The sequence below is a fragment of the Hemicordylus capensis genome, chromosome 13 (assembly GCF_027244095.1).
Source record: "Hemicordylus capensis ecotype Gifberg chromosome 13, rHemCap1.1.pri, whole genome shotgun sequence".
NCBI classification, from domain to species: domain Eukaryota; kingdom Metazoa; phylum Chordata; class Lepidosauria; order Squamata; family Cordylidae; genus Hemicordylus; species Hemicordylus capensis.
The window spans coordinates 4,297,585-4,320,883 of NC_069669.1; the positions used below are offsets into that span (position 1 = coordinate 4,297,585).

The window sequence follows — 23,299 nt, forward strand, 5'->3', positions numbered from 1 at the left end:
CAGTTTACAACCCAAAGAGAAACAAACATTAAAATAAAATCAGCAACAATACTTTGTGACACCAAATGAACTTAGCAGGAGTTTTGGGGGGGAACAGAGAGATTAAATCTTTTCTGGGGGAAATGAGAGAATTGCAGAATACATTTTGTCTTCATTCCGCCTTTCTAATGTATCCCATTATTTCTTTTGATGACATTTCCTCGTGGATGACGATGATGAACTCCTTTAAAAAAAAAACAAAAAACACCGAAACTCTAGACCCACCAGTTGACACCATCAGCTATGATCAGGACAACAACCCAGATGTCTTTTACACAGTGGAAAGTGACGAGAGTGGAGAGGAGATCTGTCTGTGTTCGAATACCGGAGAGGCTTACGATAAAATTGGTAGGTAGGATGCTTGGCCGTGTGGGAGCAAGGCCGAAGAGGCCGAAGAGGCAGTGGAGTCTAGCAGAGGAGGAGGCTCAGGCAAGGGTCTTAGAAGGCACCAGGGCAAGGGAAAGCGAGAAGAGAGGGCCTAGAGTGACCCTTCAAATATTTAGACCACCCACCGCCCAATGAGGGAGGGCTCTACTTTTCTGAAATAAACAAACCAACAGATTGTTAGGACCGAGATTCGGATGAGTGAGTTTTAAGAGCAAAGCCCAGCTGCTAGAGGTCTTGGGATGGGAGGAAGGCTGGAGGATAATTACAGGGAAAAGAAAGGGTGATTTAAAAGATGAGAAGGGAATTTCCATGGGGCTGAGCATGCTTGGGTGAACTTAAAAGCAAGTTATACTAGAAACTTGAAATGATTAAGTGTGAGCTTGCATAGAATGCTATGCTTAAAGGAAGTTGAGCTGCAAGCGTTGTGATTAGGAATGAGTAATCTGAGCGGGGTTGAAGCATTTGGGATGACCTGATAAGGATGACAACTCTGTGTGGACCTCAACCAGGGGCGTAGCAAGGCTGGAGTGGGCCCAGAGACAAGATTTTAAAATGCCCCCCCCTCACTGAAGCTCATATATACACATACACACACACACACACCTATGTACAATAAAGCACTGCTGCTTCCTCTGCCTGATGCTCCCTCGGGCAGTTAATTTCACCCCAGTGCTTCTCTGTCCTGTCCACCCATAAGAACAGCTCTGCCGGATCAGGCCCAAGGCCTACCTTGTCCAATATCCTGCTTCTCACAGCGGTCCACTACATGCCCCTTCTCCTGCTGTTGCTGCCCTGTAATGTATTCAGAGGCATCTTGCCTCTGAGGCTGAAGGTGGCCTCTAGCCATCAGACTAGTTGCCATTGCTGTCTCCATGAATTTGTGCTGGCCGCACACAGAAATAGACACACAGGGTCTCTTACTGGTGAGTAGCCAAATTCCCTCTTCAGCTGCCTTGTATTTGATACACACCATTTGTGGTTCACTACTTCTTCATCTTAGCTGAAAGATCTCAGTTACAGTCCAACCCCAATATATTCCCTGAATCCACGGATCTTCTCCCAGATCCACAGGGAGTCTGGTGCTGCATCCACTCCCCTGCCTTCCTCAGTGTCCCCTGAAGGTTAGCCATCCTTCTGCCAACTGATATTGGACTGTAACACCAGTCTGTAGTTTACGACTCGTGACAACAGCAGTGCCCATGAGTTAAACCACCTTGAGTCTGTGAGTTCCTTCCTGCTCATGTGTGTGGCTCAGGAGTTCAGCCCCTGGGACCATTAAAGGCCCTCCTTTTCACCAGTTGGAGTCAGCAATTTGGGACCAGAGGTACCAGTGCTTTGACTCAGTCTAAGGAAGCTTCACCTGTCCAAAGCTAAAGAGGAAGATGGAGTCTTAGTCACTTTCGTAGAGCTTGGCTCCTACCCATAAGTCCAGCTGAAATTATGCAAGATAAGCAAGCGCAGATTTGCAGTTTTCCTTCAATCCCGTAACTAGTCCAGGCCACAGAATTCTGCTGCTGGCACAGAATGTCGGCAGGGTTATCGTATACAGTTTCAACAGGGAAAGTGGCAAGTTTTTAAAAAGATGCCCATTGAAGGCGGTCTGGGTGTCTATACAAGAACTCACCATGGGCTGCTGCAGGGTTTTCTCACTGCATTTCCTTTTCTTGCCCTTTAGCTGCATTGGCTGATTATGTCCTGAAAGATCAGCAGGAGAATCCTGTGGAGAATCTTTTCGGTAAGCCTTTTACACCCCCCACATTCTTTGCCGTGTATCTGTAAGGCAAGATAGGCCTCGCACAACCCTTGTAATGACACACAATGTTGTGTGTTCTTACAAGGGCTGCAGAACCATGCAATTTGTCTGAGCTGTAGTGCAGGACACACAATACAGCAGCCATGCTCCTGCACAGCTCTTCCTTTCAGCAGTGCTTGTGCAGGAGAACTTCCCATTAAATTTTGCATCCTTTAATTGAGGAGAGAGAGGTACCATTTAGACTTTCTGCCTAACAAGAATCAAAATGCCTCTCCCTTTCTTCTTCCTCTTTTGTGGTCTCCCCCACTCTAGGAGGCTTTACAGACAGGGCTTCTACTGTGGTCATTTGTGCCTCCCCTAAACTAGCCCATCTCGGAGTGCACCTGCCATGATCATGAAAGAGAGAGGTGACTGCAAGAGGCAGCAACTCATGGTGAGGGAAAGACTGAATGGAACTGAGGGGTGGTAGGCAGAGCCGACACGCCTCCACAGGTAGCCACGCCTCCATCTCATGCATTATCTCAGGGATCCCTCCATACGGGACAGCAAAAATGCCAGAGTATCCCGCACTGCCATTTTCAGCACTTTCCCAAAGTGCAGCTTTTAAAACACACTTATATTACGTATTAAGGGACAATCGTCATGGAAAAAAAACATTGGCTCTTCCACCATTTGGAAAAGCTCCAAGTGTGTGATGCTTCAAGCCTTCTGTAATAAGTCACAGCAGTAGTTGTGTCATAACCATCCCTTCTCTGTATTCCCATGCTAGAGAAAGTTGCCTGGGTTTGATAGCAGCCCTTCGGCCTTGAAAAATGGCGGCCTGTTTCTCCTCCTGGAAAAATGACTCTTGTGTGCCTTGGATCAACACTTGTTGCTTTTGAAGTCCCTTGGGGAATGATGGTGTCAGAAAGCACGTGCATAATCAGTTCTTCCTTTTTAAAAACAACCCAACAGGAAGCCTGGTGTCAGAAGAGGTTCCTGCCGAATGCCCAGGAGGTTGTCTGGAGACAAAGAAGCGCCGTAAGTTCAGCAACAGGAAGAGCAGCTCGCAAACAAGTTCACATCTATACTATTTCTATGCCACCCAACAGATTGTGGTTTGTTTTTTTTAACTCAGCAAAATTGAAACAGTAAAATAAAAACATTCAGCAATAAAAAGGTGCAGAAACCTGATGGTAATAAAGCCAGCAGTAATTAAGTAACAAAGCAAGCAGCATCATTCCAACACATTAAAAGCAGCCACAGCCCAGGTTCTGCGGGCTGCAGAACCTGGGCGATAAAGAAGTATCCACCCAGCGCCAAAAAGACTGTTTCAGTATCTTAATTATTGACTAATCCGTGCTGAGAGAGAAGAGCCTTAAGGCTGTTCTCACAATTGGCATTAGAGGTCAGGAGAAGCCTCTGACCTTAATTTTGAGAGCTGTGCAGGTTCCTGATTGGCCATTGTGAGGATTCTACAAGCAAGGTAGGAGGAGGGGGAAATGCTCATCTGTGAGCTGGGGATGGAGGTGTGCGGCAGCAGCAAACCCAGAACTTGTACCCAGCGTCAGAGTGAGGGTGGGGGGGGGGAGCGCTTTCCGTACACAGCTCCAAGTGAGCGTTTCCCCCTCCGCCCACCTTGCTTGTAGAATCCTCACAATGGTCAATCCGGAGGGTGCACAGCTTCTGAATGAGAGTTGGAGGCTTCTGGTGAACTTGTCTGTCTTGCCTAGGAAGGTCAAAGAGACTTTAGAGCTGCCTGCGATGTAGGCTAAGGCAGGGGTTCTCAACCTTTGTTCCCCAGATACTGTTGGAGTGCAACCCCCATCATCCCCTGCTGTGCTCCTTTTCTTTCTTCTTGCAGGGATTTTTTTAAAAAAATATATACAGGGAGTTTAAAAATGAAATCTACTGCCCAAGTTGAAGTGGTACAGTCCGTCCCATAGTCTCAGGACTCTACCACCTGCCTCAGTCTGCTGAATAAGTTGACCAGGTGTCTGACATTATTACATGAAGAGAAACTCTTGCATCTGCTTCAAATGCCATTTTATTTATTTATTCTATCACTTGTGACAAGGTTTGTCCCCTGCCTCGGGCCTAATGCGTCTGTGAGCCAGTTTACAAATATTATTTCAAAGACAGAAGTTAAAAACCATGATAGAGAATAGCTATACTCAGACATATACTCATTTGGTGCCTTTGAAATATTTATAAATCACCACTCTGCAAACAGGTGCTGACGGGGGTGGTGTACAAAGCAGTCTGACAATTCTGCAAAATATGGAGACAGGAAAAGTGCCAGCTAAAAACAGAATATGCAAATCTTGATAAGAGAACAGGGGTGATGGCTGCCAGCCGTCCCCAAAGGTCAAACAGAATAAAGGCATTTTTTAGAAATTCAGCAAGGGTTCAGAGGCAGACTCCAGATGAACATGATGCCTAACAGGCCATATGGAGCCCTCCTCTCTGGATCCATTTAATCTCCTCCTAATGTCTCTGATGCCCTGTTGCTTCCAGCCACTGTGTCCTGGGTGCTTTCCAGATTACACCCTGCAATGGGGTCACGACGAATCTCTGAAGTGTGCTTCCACACTTCCTGTGTTGTGACACCGCAGCCCCTATGCTGACAGCAGGGTGCCGTTCAGATGTCCAATGCCTTGTTTCGAATTTAATCGCTGTGATATAGTGCTATGACATCATATATCCAGCGTAAAAAAAGTTGCTGTCTTTTCGGGTTGGTAGTTTTCGTAAGACTGCTCCCCCTGCTGTTTACGTTCTGAAAGTGATTTGCCTGAACGGAAGCATTTTGCTCTGTTGAGCATCAAAATGCCAGAGCTCAGGTTGCCAGGCCCAGCTGTTGAGGGAGCTCCTCTCATCAAAAAGAAGATTTATCCCGGTTCTGCTTCTTCCATCACTGCCGCTGTGCAATGGGGAGAAGCCACATCAGGGCGCTTTCCAGATTGCGAGCCTTACACTGCAAAAGGCGGTGCAAACTGCAATGTTTTGTGGCATTGAATTCAAACGGCCTTAGAAATCCGTTATAAGGGGACAAGCTGCCTAGAACGGGCAAATACAGCTATTTTTTTGCAACACAGATGTGACATTCTAAGGCTGTGACCCAGCAGTAAAATCAGAAAGAAGGCGTCAGCAATATGAATGGCACCTTCCTTACAACACAGGGGCTGCAGTGTCAAAACACAGGCAATACAGAAGCACACTTAAGGGACCCGTTGCGACACTGATAGTGTGCAATCTGGAAACCGCCCTAGTGAGCCAATGGTTCAAACACCTGAGTTTCCTTCCTTTCTTCCCACCTGCAGGCAGCTGCTCGGACCCTCCAGAACCGAAACGCAGGAAAGTTGGTGAGTTGGCAACTGAATTGATAGTTGGGCATCTTTGTTCAGAACCAAGACAGTGCAAAGTAACTTGGTTCTCTGCAAGGCTGAATTTGTCACTAACAGTCTACTCCCTTTCCACACCCACACGAATGATGAGGTGTTCTGTTCACACAACCAAAGTGGGGTGGAGTGGGCTGGAGAGAAGGCAGGATCCTACCTGCTTCCTCCACTTGACAGGAGCCTCCTCTGGACTCTGCCGCTCACGCCCCCACATGAGCAGCCTGGCAGCAAGCTCCAGAGCTCCGATGAGAGGGAAGGAACTTGAGCTAGGTCCTCCTGTATCCCACAATACAATGTGTCAGCATTGCAGCACCTCCGCTCTGCCTGGCCCCTCTCTCTCCCTGACTCTATGAAAAACATGGCTGCCGGCCACCCAGGAGCAGTGCTGGCAATGGCGGCGGCATAGATGACTGGAGAGTGAGGTAGGAGGCGTGCACTTTTCCTCCTACCTCACTTTAAACCTGGGTAGCCAGTCAGGGTGGTAGGATCAGGAACAATCCCAGGGCCCCAGACGACCAGCCCTACCTGGGTAGGACAGGGCTAGCCCAGGTAGGGCTGGCCATTAGGATGGGTTCAGCATCTCCTGTCTGGTGCTACCTGCTGCCATTATGCCTGCAACGATCCCTCTCCTGTGCAGATGGCTCACATAGCAGCATGTTCCTGGATTCCAGTGAAAATCTGGTTTCTGCTCATGTGATGCCATGCTCTTCACCTCCTCAAGTGGCAGGAAGTTCTCAGAGGGAACCTTTTGACAGGGTCTGTTTCCTAATGAGGAGGGAACCCTGGAGGTGGATTGAGTAATTTCTGTGGGTTACCTGACAAATCTATAGGTTGAGCAGGCAGGCAAATGAGCAAGGTTGAACAAGCTGCCAGTGCTATCCTTGGAAACAGCATCATGGCCCCACAAAGAAAGAGGGCAGCCTTCCCCACCCACCGCACCCTGGCTTCCTCCAGCCCGTCCACGACACATCCCACACTTCTTCCTCATTTCAAATGGCCAAGCACATGTGTTGTACTCTGTCTAGCAGTCTTTTATATTTTGTTGATTAGAAGTTTGTCCCAGTGGGGATCCTGTAGAAAGGTAGGTAGGTGTGTGTGTGTGTGTGTGTGTGTGTGTGTGTGTGTGTGTGTGTGTGTGGAGTCAGAAAGAAAAAAGGAGAGAAAGGAGAAGGAAAAAATGGAGTTGTTCCTGGAATCAAGTTTTAGTTAAAACAGACATAAGATTGCTTTGTATTTATGAGGGAAGCAGCTATAAAGCGGGATGGGACAGCCAGGAGCCAACAGCCATCAAAGCCATTGGGCAAGCCTTTTCAGCTGAAAAGCAAGGGGAGTCATGCACTTTTTTCCACTTAGAAAAACACAAGATTGCATCCAGCTGTATGCAGTGTTTCCTTTTTCTGCAGCGCACTCACCAGCCTTGTGCGTAGTGAATGCCAGCTCCATGGCCATCCCTCTGAACGCATCCCTACCTGGCGCCATCTCTCAGTCCGACTTCCATGTGCAATTTTCTGTGACTGCCATTGGTCCTGCAGGAAGATCTTCAAAGGCCTTTGGTAGGAGATGTCCTATGTGGTTCTCTGTTGGCGGAGGTGGTGGTGGTGGTGGGCTGTCTCCACCTGCTGCTTGTTTATGTGATTTATTAATTTGTACACCAGCTTTCAGGCTTATGTATTAAGAATCCCAGCATGTACAGGTTTCTTAAAGCTGTACACAGTGCTTTGCAAAGTACAACAGGGGGAGGTTTCTGCCCCAAGCGGCTTACAGCCTAGAAAACAACAGTGGGAGGAGATAGAAGTGGAGGCAGAGGTAAACGGGATGAGGAATGATTATTGCCATGGGTTTAGGAACTTGGAAGCTGCCTTACACCGAACTATACCCTTACACCGAGTCAGACCCTTGGTACAGCTAGCTCTGTATTGTTTTCTCTGGCTGGCGGTGGCTCTCCGAGATTTCAACAGGAGCATTTCCAGATGGGGCTTTTAGCTCACTTCGCCTCCGGAATGGAGGGTGTGTGTGTTCACCTATAAACCAGATTTACCCCGAAGTCCCTGCAAGCTCTTGGGGAGCACTTCACACACCATTCAGGTTTGTCATCGCATGTTGGACCGTAGCCCGATTTATCTCCGGGGTTTAAAAATCCACTTTTTGGATTGGGGTTTTGGGGCAAATTCAAACTCACAGTAAAGCCTGCTATCTGAAAATGCTCCAGGAGTCTCTCCCAGCCCTACCTGGCAATGCTGCCTGGCCAGGGACTGAAGGTGGGGCCTTCAGCACGCAAAGCAGAGGCTCTATCATTGAGCTTAGTTACAGGAGAGGATTTCAAAAGCACGTTCAGTTGTTGGCAAGAACCCACTGCCTGTCCTTAAGTAGGTTAAGCCCACCATCCCCACCTCCCGTCCTCCCCTCCCCTTTCCCACACCTGCCCGAGGACTTGTTTAGAAGGAGGTTGTGGCTGCAGATAATTGTGGATGTTGGGACCCGTGTCGAGTGAGTCCCTCCTAGTCCAACACTGCAACTCTAACCCGCCTCCACTTTCAAGCCATAGCATTGAATTGGCTCGACCCCAGCTGAAGAATGGTGTGAAGGCAGAAGAGGATTCCAGCTACAGCCTCGGGTCGGGAGGTGCTGTGGGTGGGAAACTGGATCCCCCTTGGCTGCAGGCCAAGCGCGTGGCGTCTGGTGCTGGACGAAAGTCCTTGACGAGGACAAACATCTGCCTGGATGGCGTGCAAAGGCGTCAACACCTGAAGGAGATACGCTCCACTGACGCTCCACCTCTTCTTCTACTGGTTGGAGAGTAAAAATAATTGTGAGGACTGTTCCCTGAGGAGGTAGTGAGTAGGGTTCAGAAAGGTTGCTGGTTAGCCTTGGGCCTTTTGTGGGAGGCCTGTGTCTAGCTTGGGAGTAGATCTGGGTATAGTAATACCTATAGGTTGAAGGAACACAGGAAGCTGGCTTATACTGCGTCAGACCCTTGGTCCACCTAGTTCATTATTGTCAACTGGCAGCAGCTTTGACTTGCAGCAGCTCTGCAAGGTTCCAGGCAGGCAGGAGTCTTTCCCAGCCTGCTTGGAGATGCTGCCAGAGAGTGAACCTGGAACCTTCTACAGATGCTCTTCTATTGAGCTATGGTCCCATCCCCTTAGAGGAGTCACCCATTCAAATGCAAACCAAAGTCAGGATTCATGATCTCTACTGCAAGACCAGCTCCCTTCCCAAATACCATTGTGGCTGAGGTTGATGGGAGTTGTAGTCCAGCAATGTGAGGGAACCTCAGTTTGAGAAGCCCTCACCTATAGCATTTTTACCTCAGTAAGGGAAATGCTTGACTAACAAGCAGAAGGTTGCTGGTTCGAATCCCCACTGGTACTATATTGGGCAGCAGTGATATAGGAAGATTCTGAAAAGCATCATCTCATACTATTTGTGGGGAGGCAATGGTAAACCCCTCCTGTATTCTACCAAAGAAAACCACAAGGCTCTGTGGGCTCCAGGAGTCAAAATTGACTTGACAGCACACTTTACTTTAAGACATAACAGCCCTCTATGGTTGGCACATATTATTATTGTGTTGTAAGCTGCCCAGAGAACAATTTGTTATGGTGTCAGCAAAAACATTCAGATATTTATTTTAAAAAGCAATGAGCATGTGGAGTACACAGTTAACAATCAATGACGAGACACTTGGACAGGTTAGCATTAGAAGAGGTATTTCCCAAGGGGACTCACTATCCCCTCTGTTGTATGTAATCACCATGACTCCACTTTCACAAATACTAAACAAATCAGGCCTCGGATACCAAACATCTAAAACATCAAGTAAAATAGACCATCTGCTGTACATAGACAATCTGAAGTCATATGGAAAGTCCCAGTCAGAAATTGAATCACTGCTAAACACTGTCCGTCAGTGCTTAAGACCCTCTCCTTGTCTCTCTCCTCTTTTCCAGGGCCTTCTGTGAGTCCTAGTTCAGAGTACTTCTCACTTGGAACGGATAACTTACATGTGGTTGTGACCTTTGCACCTCTCCCTCAGAATGCTCATTTGCCTATTGGACCAGACACTCCCAACATTGACATCTGCTCAGGTGAGAGTCATAATTTTTAGCTGCTCTTTCAGCTGTGCGCTCAGATCCCAGAAGTTCTTAAGCTGTGATCATCAGTAGTCCACAAACCCCATCCCAGGTGGTCTGCTGAAAGGTTTATTTTTGATTTTTATACCGCCCTTCCAAAAATGGCTCAGGGCAGTTTACATCAAAATTAAAACAAACAATTAAAATCAAAACTAAATCAATTAAACAATTAAAATCATTTAAACATTAAAACAATTTAAAACCAAGGTTGGGAACCCCCTGCTCTGCACGTTTTTGTGATTGGGTTTATTCTCTCCCCCGCCTCCCTGTCTTCCCATTCTGTTGTATTCATCTCCTCGGTATCCTTTTCCTTCTAGAGTTGATTGATACTTTTCGGGAGAAGCTGAAGAATCATTTCAAGGACGTGTGCACACTTGTGCCCATGGAGCGAAAAGTATCCATGGACCATCTTTACATCAACAGCGATCTGGTGCAGTGTCACGCCGAAAGCAGGAGTGTGAGGAATGCCAATCTGAGATCCTGTGACCTTGAAGAGAAGGAGAAAATCAGAGTGCGGAGGAGTCGGCTGTTCCAGACACCAGGCAAGAACGAACTGGGGACCAAGGTCATTGTGGTGTTGGGGAAGGCAGGCATGGGGAAGAGCCTGCTTGCTCAAAAGACCTGCCTGGACTGGTCCAAAGGCAAGTTGCCCGAATACGACTTTGTCTTCTGGTTTGACTGCCGGAGGCTGAGCCCACTCCTAGAGAAGCACTGCAGCCTGAAACAGCTGCTCCTTGAGTGGTCTGGTGGACCTCAAGAGGAAGGTGATGAAGTCTACCGGCACATCCTGCAGAAGCCAGACAAGGTCCTCCTAATTTTTGACAGCTTGGAAGAGCTGAAGGATCAGGAGGGCTTCATGTCCTGTTCCGACAACCCACCCTCAGGCCTCCGGGGCATCTTGGCTGGGCTCTTCCAGAAGAAGCTACTCAGTGGTTGCACCTTGTTACTCCTGGCACGTCCCAAAGACAGGCTGCCTCAGTGCTTCCCCAGGATGGACACGGCCCTGGAAATGGTGGGGTTCTCCACGCAGCAAGTTGAGCTCTACCTTAATCGCTATTTTGAAGGTTCCCCAAACTGCAGCAAGGCGGTGAGTTTAATCAAAGACTGTCCCTTCCTGTTCAGCCACTGTTACAATCCCGAAATGTGTCGGTTCATTTGTGAGGCTGTGTTTGAAATTGAAGACCAAGAATTACCTTCCACACTTTCCAGCCTCCTTGTGAAATACCTACTCCAAAAACTGACACGTTCTGCGAAGGACGAAGCCGCCGCAAATCACCGGGATGTCGCTGCTGTAGCCACGGTGGCCTGGTCTCTTGGACAATCCCAGCAGAACACACTCCAGAGTTGCCACTTCCCTTCCTTGGAAGTGAAGGAATTTGCCCTGCAGTGGGGGCTGGTGGTGCCCTTCGCATCTCCAAAGTGCTCAAGCCATGAGGAAGAGGGTAGATACACATTTTCCAGTTTCATAGTCCAACACTTCTTGGTCGCGCTGCATTTGGTGCTTGCCCAAGAGATTAAGGACAAAAAACTGACCAAACACCTTCGGCTGCTCTCCAAGCCCAAGAAGCTTCTCTCTTCTTGGGACTTGGTCCCTCGTTTTTTAGCTGGCTTGCTGTTCTTGCAAGACAATCTAGGCTCTTCCTTCCTTTTTGAAGAGGAGGGGGAGGTGGACACAGAGAAAATGATTGCCAAGAAGCGGAAGAGTCTCCTGAAATACATCCGGAAACTCACGATACGGGACTTCAGCCCAGACAAGCTGCTTGACCTCTTCCACTGCATCTATGAAACACAGGACCAGTATCTCTTGCAGCATTTGGCATTGGAACTCCAGCCAAGCTTGTCTTTCCTCAGCTTTCCTCTCACCCTCCCCGATGTTCATGTCTTGCATTCAGTCTTGAGGAGATCCACAAAGGAGTTTGCTTTGGATTTGAGGAGTTCCATCGATATAGAAGGACTCAGATGTCTGGTCAGCATGAAGAACGTGACCTCATTCAGGTAGGTTGGCTTTTTCTGGGGTTTGGGCCTCAGCAAGGGTCGGGCTCCAGGCACTTCTGGGCCTGGAGGGGTGGAGGACTTGGATGTCAGTTTCTTGGTCCAGAAGTAGGTGCATGGTCCAAAATAGGCAGGGGTCGGGTTGCTGTGAAGCCAATGAGGAGTGCTCCTCAATAGTATGCAGGGACTTTGGGGTCAATTTGTGAATGCACACCTCCATTCCAGAGGACATGCAAACTAAAAGCCAGGAGTGAAAAACGTCTAGGCAGGCACAGGGGCGGAGCCACCACTGGGCCAACGGGTTCAAAGAACCCGGGCCACCGACCAATCAGGGGCCACGAAACGTGGCCCCGACACCACCACCAGACCACACCCCTGCGTCTGACGCAGTCTGTAGGATTGGGGGAAGGCCCATCGCTCAGTGGGGGAGCCCCTGCTTGGTATGCCAAAGGTCCCAGGCTCCTTCTCTGGCAGCATCTCCAGGTAGGGCTGGGAAAGACTCCTGCCTGAAACCTTGGACAGCTGCTGCCAGTCAGTGCAGACAGTACTGAGCTAGATGGATAATTGCCGCACTCAGTAGAAGATCGTTTTCTGCATTCCTGTGTAATCATTATGGTTTATGTAATTATGCAATCAGTATGCCACCAGTAGGGCAGTGTGGAGCCACTTGTGTTTATGAGCTCGATGAGGATTTTAAAAACATTTTGCATGGCTGGTGCAGGCTGGCGGTGAGGTGGGGTTTTTTGCTCCTCTGAACACACACACACACACACACACACACACACACACACACACACACACACACACCGCTGCAACCTGGGAGAGCCACTGGCAGTCCTGACGGATAGTGTGGAGACCGACGGATGGGCCGGTCTGCCTGATCTAGCACCAGGCACATCCTTGCATCCAAGTGGGCTGCATTGGTCTAGCAGAGTTGCTCTTTTCCAGGGCGTCTCTTGGTGATGCTGTCCAGCTCTGGAAACACTTGTGGGAAGCCAAGGAAGGAGAGCCGCTGCGGTCCGCCGTGGAGAAGTTTGCCGTCATTCCGTTCAAAGCAAAGACCATGAAGGATGTTGAAGATCTTTCGGCCCTCGTATGCATGCAGGAGAAAATGACCCAAGGGTAAATTGGGGACGGGGTCATAGCTCAGTGGCAGAGCATCTGCTCTGCATGCAGAAGGTCCCAGGTTTAGTCCCTGGTAGGATCTCCTGGGCGCTTTCCAGATTGCACCCTACAGCAGCGTCACTATGTATCTGCTAAAAGTGCTTCAGCACGGCCTGTATTTCGACATCTCAGCCCCTGTGCCGTCAGCAAGGTGCCATTCACATTTCCAATGCCGCCTTTTGGGTTTTATCTTTGCATTACGGTGCAGCAGTGTTGCATGTATTTTCCCATTGTAGGAGGTTTGCTCAAGCTAGAAAAGACTGCTCCCCCTGCTGGTGGCTTTGTGCAACACCCTTGTTTATGGTTTCAATACGATTCTGCCAAGCTGAAGTAAACTGCCGCTGTTGTAGCATGCAATCTGGAAAGCGCCCTGGTAGGGCTGGGAGAGACTCCTGCCTGAAACCGCGGAGAACTGCTGCCAGTGTGTGCAGACCGGAGTCCCCAATCGGTGGTACGCCAGACATTGCTGAACTACAACTCCCAGCAACCCCAGCCACAATAAATTATAGCTAAGAACAATGGGAGTTGTAGTTCAGCAACATCTGGGAGCTTTCCAGATTATACCCTAGAACAACAGTGAAATGCTTCAGCTTGGCACAATCTCCAGAATTGTTTTCAAACTCCTACGATGGGAAAATGAAGCGATTCTTCTGCAAAGGTCTTGCAACACTGCAGCACTATATCACAAAGATAAAATCCAAAAGAAGGTGTTGGAAATGTGAACGGCACCTTGCCGTCTGCCCAGGGACTGCGGTGTCACAACACAGGAAGAACGGAAGCACACTTAGGAGATCTGCAGTGACCCTGTTGTAGGGGCTAATCTGGAAAGCGCCCTGGAGAACCACAGGATGGGACCCCCCCTGGTGCAGACAGTACTGAGCTCGTTGGACCACGGGTCTCATTCAGTCGAAGGCAGCTTCCTGTGTTCCTGTGTAATGGTCTTGTGTGTGTAAAATATAGCCGCTCCCAACCTTGTGCCCCAGATGATGTTGGACTACAACTCCCATCATCCCCAGCCACAATGGGTAACGGGGATAATGGGAATTGTAGTCCAGCATTGTTTGGGGAGCACAGGTTGGGAACCCCTGCAATAAATGAAGGAAACACTGCCTGGGACTGCTCAGATAGGGTCTGGAACCTATTCTGAGTTGGTGGCAGCTGCCTTGGTCCCTCTGAGCAGCATGGATTTACTCCTTGAAGGAAAGGAGTGTTGTTCTTTGTACCTTCTTCCAAAAATGTCACACCCACTCATTGTTGCTCCCTGAATTATATTCTCCTCAGCAAGGCAGATTCACCAGGCAGCACCGTCCATGTCATTCCGGCTATCGCAGAGCTTAGACGACTAGAGTTCGTGTAAGTAAAAGGGAATCTTAAGGGTGGTGGGTTTTTTGCATGTGGGTGGTGGACCAATTGGGAAAAGTGGCCGCAGTAAATATGGGAGGAAACGGAATTGCTTGGGGCCTTAGAGGCTGCCGATGCTCTGAAACTGCTTTACGTGTGAGATCTTTGGAGTTTCTTGAGCTGTTCCGTGTGGCGGGGTTCTCAAACGTGGGTTCCCGGATGTGGCTGGCCAACAAACTCCACTGTTTGGCATTGTTTGAAGGACGTCCTTTCTTTTTTCTTCTTTGTGCACTTGTGAGACATTTCCTAGGCTCCCTTCCTTAGGGAATCCCTTCAAAAAGTAGGGCTGGGGCTCCTTGCAGTCCTTCCTTCTGCAAAGAGAGTAGAAAGGGAGATGTTGCCACTGCCCACAAATTACACTCTCTCCTTTGTTTCCTAGCTTGGGACCTGTTTGTGGCTGGAAGGGATTCCAAAAGTTGGTGGAAATTCTTGACGTGTTTCCAGCACTTCAGCATTTAGAGTGAGTAGAAAGAGGGCTGTGGCATCTCTCTGATGACAACTGTGCTTTTTCCCTTCTACGTGAAAGCAGTTGTTTTATTCTTGTGTGGTGCATTGGTCCGGGATTGATTCATCAGCGGGTGGCCATGGGGCATAAGCCCCCAGGGAGTGGCTCAGAGCCCTGAATCCCATCAGCCCCCTCCCTCCTCCACGGCCCCTTCAGAGCAGCAGTGGAGGCACCTGCACAGAGGAGTGGAGGGAGAATTCCCGGCTGCTGCCGCCACCTTCAAAGGTGCTCTTTTGTATCATTTAAGACATATACATACTTATGTTTGCAGAGGGATGATTGAGTTTAATTATCAGAAGGGGGGCTGTGGGTCTGGGCCCCGGATCTTTTAAATACCCCAATGCCCCTGGATTGATTCATCAAGTCACACACGCGCAACTTAAACCAACGGAGATTTCTTTAACTGGGGGCTGCCCTGAATATGTTCTGTCCTTTTGCAGCTTGGATTCTCCAGAAGAAAACGAAATAGGAGACCAAGGAGCAACAGCCCTCAGTGATGTCCTGCCCCGCTTGACCTCCCTGGAAACACTGAAGTAAGTTGCTGAGCCGAAGAACAGCAATTCCGAGAAGTCCCAAAGCGGAAACTGGCTAGCAACAGTGGCCCCCAGTCTGCTGCAGCCCACCAAGGGCAAAAGGCGGACTTTCCTAAGAATTCTGGGAAGCAACTTGCTTCTCCATACCCCCTCCCAGTTTGGGGTAGATCTTAATTGGTTGAGAGCAAAGCATGGCGACTCTAACCTCACCCCCATGCCTTTGCTGTATATATTTGACTTAATATGAACAGTTGACTTAATGTGAACATAAGAACAGCCCTGCTGGATCAGGCCCAAGAGGGCCTATCTAGTCCAGCATCCTGTCTCACACAGTGGCCCACCAGATGCTTCTGGCAACCCCACAAGCAAGAGGAGAGGGCAAGCCCTCTCTCCTGCTGTTGCTCCCCTGCCACTGGTATTGAGAGGCATTTGCCTCTGAGGCTGGAGGTGGCCCATAGCCAACAGACTAGTAGCCATTGATAGAGCTTTCCTCCATGCATTTGTCTAAGCCCCTTTTAAACAAACTAGTGGCCATCACCATATCCCATGGCAAAGAATTCCATAGATTAAATACGAGTTGTGTGCTAAAGTACGTCTATCTTGTCCGTCCTAAATTCAGTTACATGGGATGACCCCTGTTTCTAGAGTTGTGAGAGAGGGAGAAAGATTTCTCTCTGTCCCCTCTCTCCACTCCATGCATAATTGTATACACCTTGGTCATGTCTCCCCTTAGTCGCCTCTTTTCCTAAGTAAAGACCCCCAGATGCTGTGGCCTAGCCTCATCAGCAAGGTGCTCCAGGTTCCTGATCATCTTGGTTGCCCCTCTTCTGCATGGGGCTAGTATTTATAGTCATTCGTAAATATCTCAGTGGCTCCCCACAATTATTAAAAGCAATGCAACAAGGAAAAAGTGCTTAATCATGAAACAGTAATAAACCATTAACACAATAATAAATATCATCTCTGCAGCTTGTTCCTCTGCCTTAAGACCTTTTGGCTTTCACCTGGGTTTCCTCCTCCCCCTTAGTTATTGTTGTGACGCTAATATTAATCTGTTTTGACTGGTTCAGCACTTGTTTTGATTCTGGATCTCATAATTTTAAGTTTGTTTTGTAAACTGCCTTGAATTTTATAAGCAAAGCAGGAGATACATTTTTAAAAGAAAAGAAGCAAGAACAGCCCCAGTTGTGTGGGGTGACTGTGTTGCAGGTCCACAAATGAATTGTTGCTTGAATTGAGTTTGTTAAAATTATTTGCATACAAAAATGCAGATGGTGAGCACCATCTGAAAAGAGGCCTTCCCCGTCACACAGGAGCAAATGCCTCTTCTGGGCCTGGGGGCATCTACAAGCTTCTTGCTTTACAGCTGTGGGTTTTTTTACTTGTAGGCAAATTTCATATCCTCCCGTGATAACTGAACAAAGAGGCACCTTTTTAAAGTGGTGGTTCTCTTTGTTAAGCAGGGGGAGAGCAACTGGCCTTCTCCATCCCCAGCACAGCATCCCTCCCGTGGCTGTTTCTGGTGTCTTACCTTATGCTTCTTTTTTAGATTGTGAGCCCTTTGGGGACAGGGAGACTTTTTATTTATTTATATCTATGTAAACCGCTTTGAGAACTTTGATTGAAAAGCGGTATATAAATATTGGTTGTTTTCATTATTTTGTAAGGTGAATCAACAAGAAGTCAGTAGGTCTTTAATAGTCCAAAATGACACAAAAACAACAGATACGCAGCACTCGGGGATGAGGGGAGGGGTGGGTAGCCATGGGAAACGCCCATGAGGGTTATTCCTGTCTCAATGAAAAATAAATTGGTTAAGAGGTATCTTAACATAGTTAGATGGGTCACCACGGGTGCTTAGCCTCCACATTTTGTTCACAGCTTGTCACGGAACAAGATAACGGACCAGGGGGCGGAGAAGCTGGCCAAAGCGCTGCCTTCCCTGCCTTTACTGAAGACACTGAGGTGAGTTCCGGTGGCCTCCTATGAAGACAACTCTGGGGTGCCCCCACAACTTCACTTTCCATCCTTTACTAAACCTTTTCCTGGTTGTTTCTTAATTTGAGGTTAAAGTGCAGGTTGAAGTTTGAAGGTCAGGAACATGGCCTGACTGTGCATAGCTTTAACAAGAACTTGAAGGGGGGAGATGGCTGTCAGAATGGTTAGAAACACATGCGGAGCAATCTAGGCTTGCCACCTGAACAGCTCCAAAATAAAGAACAGGCGGGGAAGCCGGTGGACGGGAAGGCTGCTTAAACTCACTGTCCCTCCAGACAAGCAGCACTGTGTGATGCAGCATGACGCTCCGGGGGGCCAGGATGATGTGTCCTGTTCTCCAGGGATCCCACAATGCACCATGCAACACGCACAATGCATTGGAGGATTCCCCTGAGAGTCGGGTGCTCTAGGTGCTCATCTCGGTGTGCGGCCGGGCTGGAAGCTTGCACACGAGCAGGTAGCCGGGCTTAAGGGAGCGCTTGCTCTCTGAACCTCGGCTAACCGCCGGGCTTAAAAGCCAGGCTAGGTGGTGCAAGCCCCATGGAGGCTCAGCCTCCTCCCCTGACTGCCTCCTGCAGGGGCAAGGGTGAACTTTGGGCTCCAAACACAAGCGTCTTCATGGGAGTTGTAGTGCCAGAGTGCCGTCTGCTATCCAGCCTGCAAGGCTGCTTTCTAGAGGCCTGCAACGTGAAGCCAGCCTCTTCCTTGTGTGTGCGCGCTGCAGTCAGCGGCTGGCCTGCCTGCCTCAGGGTGCTGGAAATGGAGCACAAACTGCGTTCTTTGTTAAGTTGATTGAGAACAGGTACGTTTTAATGCTAAATAAAGAACGGGTGGCAAGCCTAGAGAAATCTCTTGCATAGCGAGTTAATCCTGTAAGCCCCTCGATTAGCTGACATCAAAAGCCAAAACTTGCCTTTGTTCTCTGCAGCTTGTACAATAATAACATTGGGGACGCTGGAGCAGGAAATATTGCAGAGATGCTCCCCAGGATGTCCTCGCTGAAGGTGTTGGAGTGAGTAATATATATTCTGGAGCAGAAAACTAAGAACACGAGAAGGACCCTGCTGCTGGGTCGCAGCAAAGTGGACCCATCTATTTGCGGAGGAGGAGAGCTGGCAAGCATGAATGGCCCCCCAGGCTAAGCAGGGTCTGCCCTAGTTGCATTTGAATGGGAGACTCCATGTATGAGCACTGTGAGATATTCCCCTAAGGGATGGGGCTGCTCTGGGAAAAGCACTTGCACACAGAAGGTCCCAAGTTCCCTCCCTGGCAGCATCTCCAGACAGGGCTGGGAGGGACTCCTGCCTGCAATCTTGGAGACGCTGCTGCCAGCCTGGGTAGACAATACTGAGCTAGATGGACCAAGGGTCTGACTCAGTTTAAGGCAGCTTCCTATATTCATATCTGACCTAGCATCCTGTTTCCAAAATGATGGGATGCCCACAAGCAGGATATGAAGGCAATAACCCTCTCCTGCTCTTGTCTCAGTGGTACACTGCCTTTGTTCATGGATGTTCCATTTAGCTGTCATTTTCCTAGCCATAGATAGACCTCCATGAGCTTGTCTAACCCGGGCATCTAAGCCAGAGGCCGTTGCCACATCTTGTGGCAAGGAGTTCCATAAATCACACATGGAAGAAATATTTTTTGTTTGTCCTGAATCTGCTGACCCTGGTTCCTGTGTTTTGAGAGAGAAATAAAAACCTTTCTCCACACCATGGTTTCTTTAAGCTTCTCTCATGTCCCTTTTGGCAATGTTACCAACCAGTAAAGTAAAGGAGTCGGTGTTGACTCCTGGTGCCCACAAAGTCATGTGGGTTCCTTTGGTAGAACATAGGAGGGGTTGACCATTGCCATCTTCCACTCAGTAAGAGATGATGCCTTTCAGCATCTTCCTATACCACTGCCGCCCGATATAGGTGTTTCCCACAGTCTGGGGAACAGACCAGCAGGGATTCAAACTGGCAACCTCTGGCTTGCTAATCAAGTCATTTCCCCACCAGTACCAAGTGCAATTATAATTCCCTTGACTTGCTCCTCTGAAATGCAAGGGCTTCCACCTGCCACTGGCTGGGCGTGCCTGACGCTTTCCAGATTACATGCTACTACAAGAGGGGGCAAATACTCCGACTTGGCAGGATCATATTGAAAACAATCCCCAGAATCTCAGACTCCTACTCCAGGGAAATACAGCGATTTTTCTGCAACAGACTTGCAACATGGCAGCACTATCACACAAAGATAAAATCCGAAGTAAGGCACTGGAACGGTGTGAACGGCACCTTGCTGTCAGTGCAGGAACGGCGGTGTCACAACTCAGGGAGTACAGAAGCACGCTGGGCAGATCCGTCGCGACACCGTGTTGTAGGGTCTGGAAAGCGCCCAGGCGGGTTTTTCTACAGACTAACGGCTGCTCCTCTGGTTCTTTTCCAGCATGCAGTGCAACAAGATCACGCCTGCCGGAGCCCAGCATCTGACAGACAGCTTGAAAAAATGCCCTCGTATTCAGAGCGTGGCGTAAGTCTTCAGCCTGTGCCAGTTCAAACATGCATCCATCTCACCTGCTAGGCAGCTCGGTTAGCCGAACGATGTGGGAGTCACGGCCATGTCGGTTCTTCCCTCGCCATGCTGGTAATGATTGAAGGGAAGGAGTCGTGTGTGGGCTGGCTGGCGTGGTCCCTCCTCACACCCACATCGCCCACTGAATAGGGGCCCCCAATTATCCAGTGCTCTGTTCTCCCCTGCCCCCCACTTTCAGTCTCTTGGTCTTGAAAACAATCCAGACCTCTGGAGAATGGTCTCAGGAGAAGAGACTGTACAGTGAAGCCGGAACAGATGCTAATGGCGACTTGACTGTGATTGTGAGAGAGCCAGCGTGGTGTAGTGGTTAGAGTGCTGGACTAGGACTGGGGAGGACCCAAGTTCAAATCCCCCTTCAGCCATGATACTAGCTGGGTGACTCTGGGCCAGTCACTTCTCTCTCTCAGCCTGACCTACTTCACAGGGTTGTTGTGAGGAGAAACTCAAGTATGGAGTACACCGCTCTGGGCTCCTTGCAGGAAGAGCGGGATATAAATGTAATAATAATAATAATAATAATAATTTGCTTTCTTTAAATTGTCTTCTAGACTGTGGAACCCCACAATCCCCTGTGGAGTTCTTGCACATCTTCAGCAGCTAGATTCTCGAATCAGATCGCTCTAGAGCCAGCACATCCTGTGACAACTAAGGTGAGTATGTTCATATATGCAGATAGCTTGGAACCTCAGCTTCAGATGCTCTCGTGTTCTGGATTCAGTGGAGGGTGGGTTGCTGGCTCTTACAGAAAAATGTTGAATCCATCTGAAACAGGGGTTCCCAATCCTGGGTCCTGAAAAATTGATGGACTACAACACCCATCATCCCCACTGCAAAGGCCACTGGGCTGGGGGTCATGGGGATTGTAGTCCAATATGGTCCTCGGACCCATGGTTGGGAATACCTGCTCTAAAACTCCATTCATCGTAGAATATTCTTGTGATTATTTCCTGGAGACAGCTGGTGCTGTTCCCTTTATATTGCTCTCACTCTGGAGAATGAGAACCATTTCACGTGAATTCTCTGCTGTGGGAAGAGAGCTGCAATGCCCTATTGTTTATGTATTTAACATGTAAGCGCTGTTCCCCCCCTTTTGGCCAAAAGGTCCCGAGCCCCAGCATTCTCTTTTCCTCTGGCTGGTGGCAGAGGCCAGAACGTCCTCCTCCTTTTTGCTCCTGCCAGTCCTCTGACAACTGGAGCAGAAGTCTTTCTGGCATGGATGGAGGAAGCCAGCTCCTTGCAGCTACGTCAAAGGGAGGGTGCTTCTGGGGGCAAAGAGCAAGGGACAGCCTTGAACGTGCACCTCCGGAGGCATCGGAGAGGATGCTGTGCTCAGATGGTTCCACCGTGGCCTGATCCAGCAAAGCAGCCCTTATTCTGGGGAGGAGAGCTGCTCTTGTGGTAGTGAGCATGAATGGTCCCCTTTGCTAAGCAGGGTTTGCCTTGGTTTGCATTTGGAAGGGCCCAGGTTCGTGCCCTGGCAGCGCCAGCAGGCCGGGCTGGGAGAGACTCCTGCCTGCAACCTGGGAGAAGCCACTGCCAGTCTGTGTAGACAATACTGAGCTGGACGGGCCAATGGTCTGACTCAGTATATGGCAGCTTCCTCTGTTCCTATTCCTCACCTAATAGATGTTCACACAAACCTGAGGGAAAGCCCCCCCCCCACTAAAAAGTGTGTGTGTGTTTTGTGCCATTCCAGATCCTCTTCGGATACCAGCCAAGAACTGACACGTGTCCATTTGGGGCTTTGTAGACAGGGACTCAGCTCCACAGGTCCCCGGACCACTTACGCTCCTTGCTGAGAAGTCCGTGCATGAGCCTCAGCTGTCAAGGCAAAGTGGCCCACGCAGGGCCGCCCAGATTATTTGGGGGGGGCAAGTGTGATGTTGGGGGCCCCTCTAAAGGGACTCGTGCAGGTGTGTACAAAGTTGGAGGACCATACACTGAAGTGGGGAGCTTGCTTTGTGGGGGGGGGCACATGGCTTCAGTTGGCCCCTTCTCTGGGCAGCCCTGGGCTCAATTGCTTGTCGTTTGCTCCCAGCCAAGGAGGGAAATGCAAGTCCTCCTGCAGCACTGAACTTGGGGTGACGCTTGATTTGCAGCCTGGGTCGCTTTTGCCTTGGCTTGGATGACCATCACCTTCCAGGGTAGGGAGGGGCACAGCAGGCGGGGCTGCCTCCACCCCACACAGCTGGCTCTGGAGATGCTCATAGGACCCTCCGAGCAATGCTGCTACTTGTTTCTGCTTGACAGGCCCTCGTAAGGGAGTGTCCGCCTCTCCTTGCCTCCGTCCATCCCAAATGCAGGTGTACTCTCGGAAATGGATTTGCAATGCCGCTTGAGACGAATCCTGAGAATCCGTGAACAGTGAAAAACAGTGTATGCAGTGCAAATCTAGAGTCCCACCTCATCTGATTCAGTGTTATGACAGTTAATACACAATACAATGTCCAGCCTAAATGAGTCGTGAGTAAGTAAGTGATGACTAACTTGTCCCTTTGATTTCATTGGAGCTCAGTCATGACTATCTAGTTTGGACGCTGTCCGTGGTGGAGGAGAGGTCGCACACATTTTTGTATATAGAAGAATTTGAGGGGTTTTGTAATTGCTGTCGATACGCCCAGATCCATTTGTGGGAGTGAAACCTAATGTACAGTTTTGTATCATTTTCAAGAAGTCTACATTAAACTTTTCAAATCACCTCTTTTCAAAGTATGCTGCTTGATGGCTGCGGAGATCAGTATCTCTGGCAACAGGTCTTCAGAAATGGGAATGAGGTGGAACTAAACTAGAGGCCCAAATTCATTTCACACAACACATCATTCACTTATGGAACTCCCTGCCACTGGAGATGGTGAGGGCTACTGACTTAAATGGCTTTAAAAAGGGATTGGACAAATTCATGGAGGAAGATGGCAGGGGAGGGGGGGAAGCCCTATTGAAGGCAGTTAGTTATGAATGACTAGATGGAACCTCCATGTTCTGAGGTAGCCTGCCACTGAATACCAATTGCTGAGGAGAAACAAGTGAGGGAGGATGCTGCCCTCACCCCCCTGCTTGTGGGCTTTCTAGGTTGGCCCCTGTGGGAAGTAGGAGGCTGGACTAGATGGGCTCACTTTGGTCTGACCTTTAGGACTGTTCTAATGTTTGTCTAATTCACCATTAGACAAATGAATGTAGGAAAGAGATATCAATCCCTATAAAAGGTAAGTGGAGCCTCCACATCCAGAGGCAGTATACCACTTGAGTACCCGTTGCGGGGAATAAATGGGGGGGCAGTTTGTCTTCCCATCATGCTTTTGGGCTTCCCATTGGTGCATCTGCTGTTGGAAGCAGGAAGCTGGACTAGACAGAACTTTTGACTGATCCAACAGGGCTCCCTGTAGGTTTCGCCATCTTTCATGATTTCCAAGTCAACTGCAAGTCATTTTTCCAGGGCC

At 49.2% G+C, this 23,299-nt stretch overlaps 1 protein-coding gene across 10 annotated transcripts in view; it reads left to right on the forward strand.

Annotated features, from left to right (window-relative positions):
• Positions 1-22,559, forward strand: part of CIITA (class II major histocompatibility complex transactivator) — a 36,541-nt gene extending 13,982 nt beyond the window's left edge. For 9 of the 10 annotated variants that reach the window (XM_053275842.1, XM_053275837.1, XM_053275839.1 and 6 more), the window contains 16 exons: positions 259-387; positions 2,102-2,161; positions 3,134-3,199; positions 5,479-5,520; positions 6,960-7,109; positions 9,507-9,644; positions 10,007-11,684; positions 12,630-12,803; positions 14,127-14,198; positions 14,626-14,706; positions 15,192-15,284; positions 17,166-17,249; positions 18,211-18,294; positions 19,716-19,799; positions 20,411-20,512; positions 21,559-22,559. In XM_053275842.1, the coding sequence (XP_053131817.1) occupies positions 259-387; positions 2,102-2,161; positions 3,134-3,199; positions 5,479-5,520; positions 6,960-7,109; positions 9,507-9,644; positions 10,007-11,684; positions 12,630-12,803; positions 14,127-14,198; positions 14,626-14,706; positions 15,192-15,284; positions 17,166-17,249; positions 18,211-18,294; positions 19,716-19,799; positions 20,411-20,486 (3,011 nt within the window). In that variant the 3' untranslated portion in view covers positions 20,487-20,512; positions 21,559-22,559. The remainder of the gene's footprint in view (positions 1-258; positions 388-2,101; positions 2,162-3,133; positions 3,200-5,478; positions 5,521-6,959; positions 7,110-9,506; positions 9,645-10,006; positions 11,685-12,629; positions 12,804-14,126; positions 14,199-14,625; positions 14,707-15,191; positions 15,285-17,165; positions 17,250-18,210; positions 18,295-19,715; positions 19,800-20,410; positions 20,513-21,558) is intronic. The other variant, XR_008311937.1, reaches the window with a different exon arrangement.
• Positions 22,560-23,299: the final 740 nt, after the last annotated feature.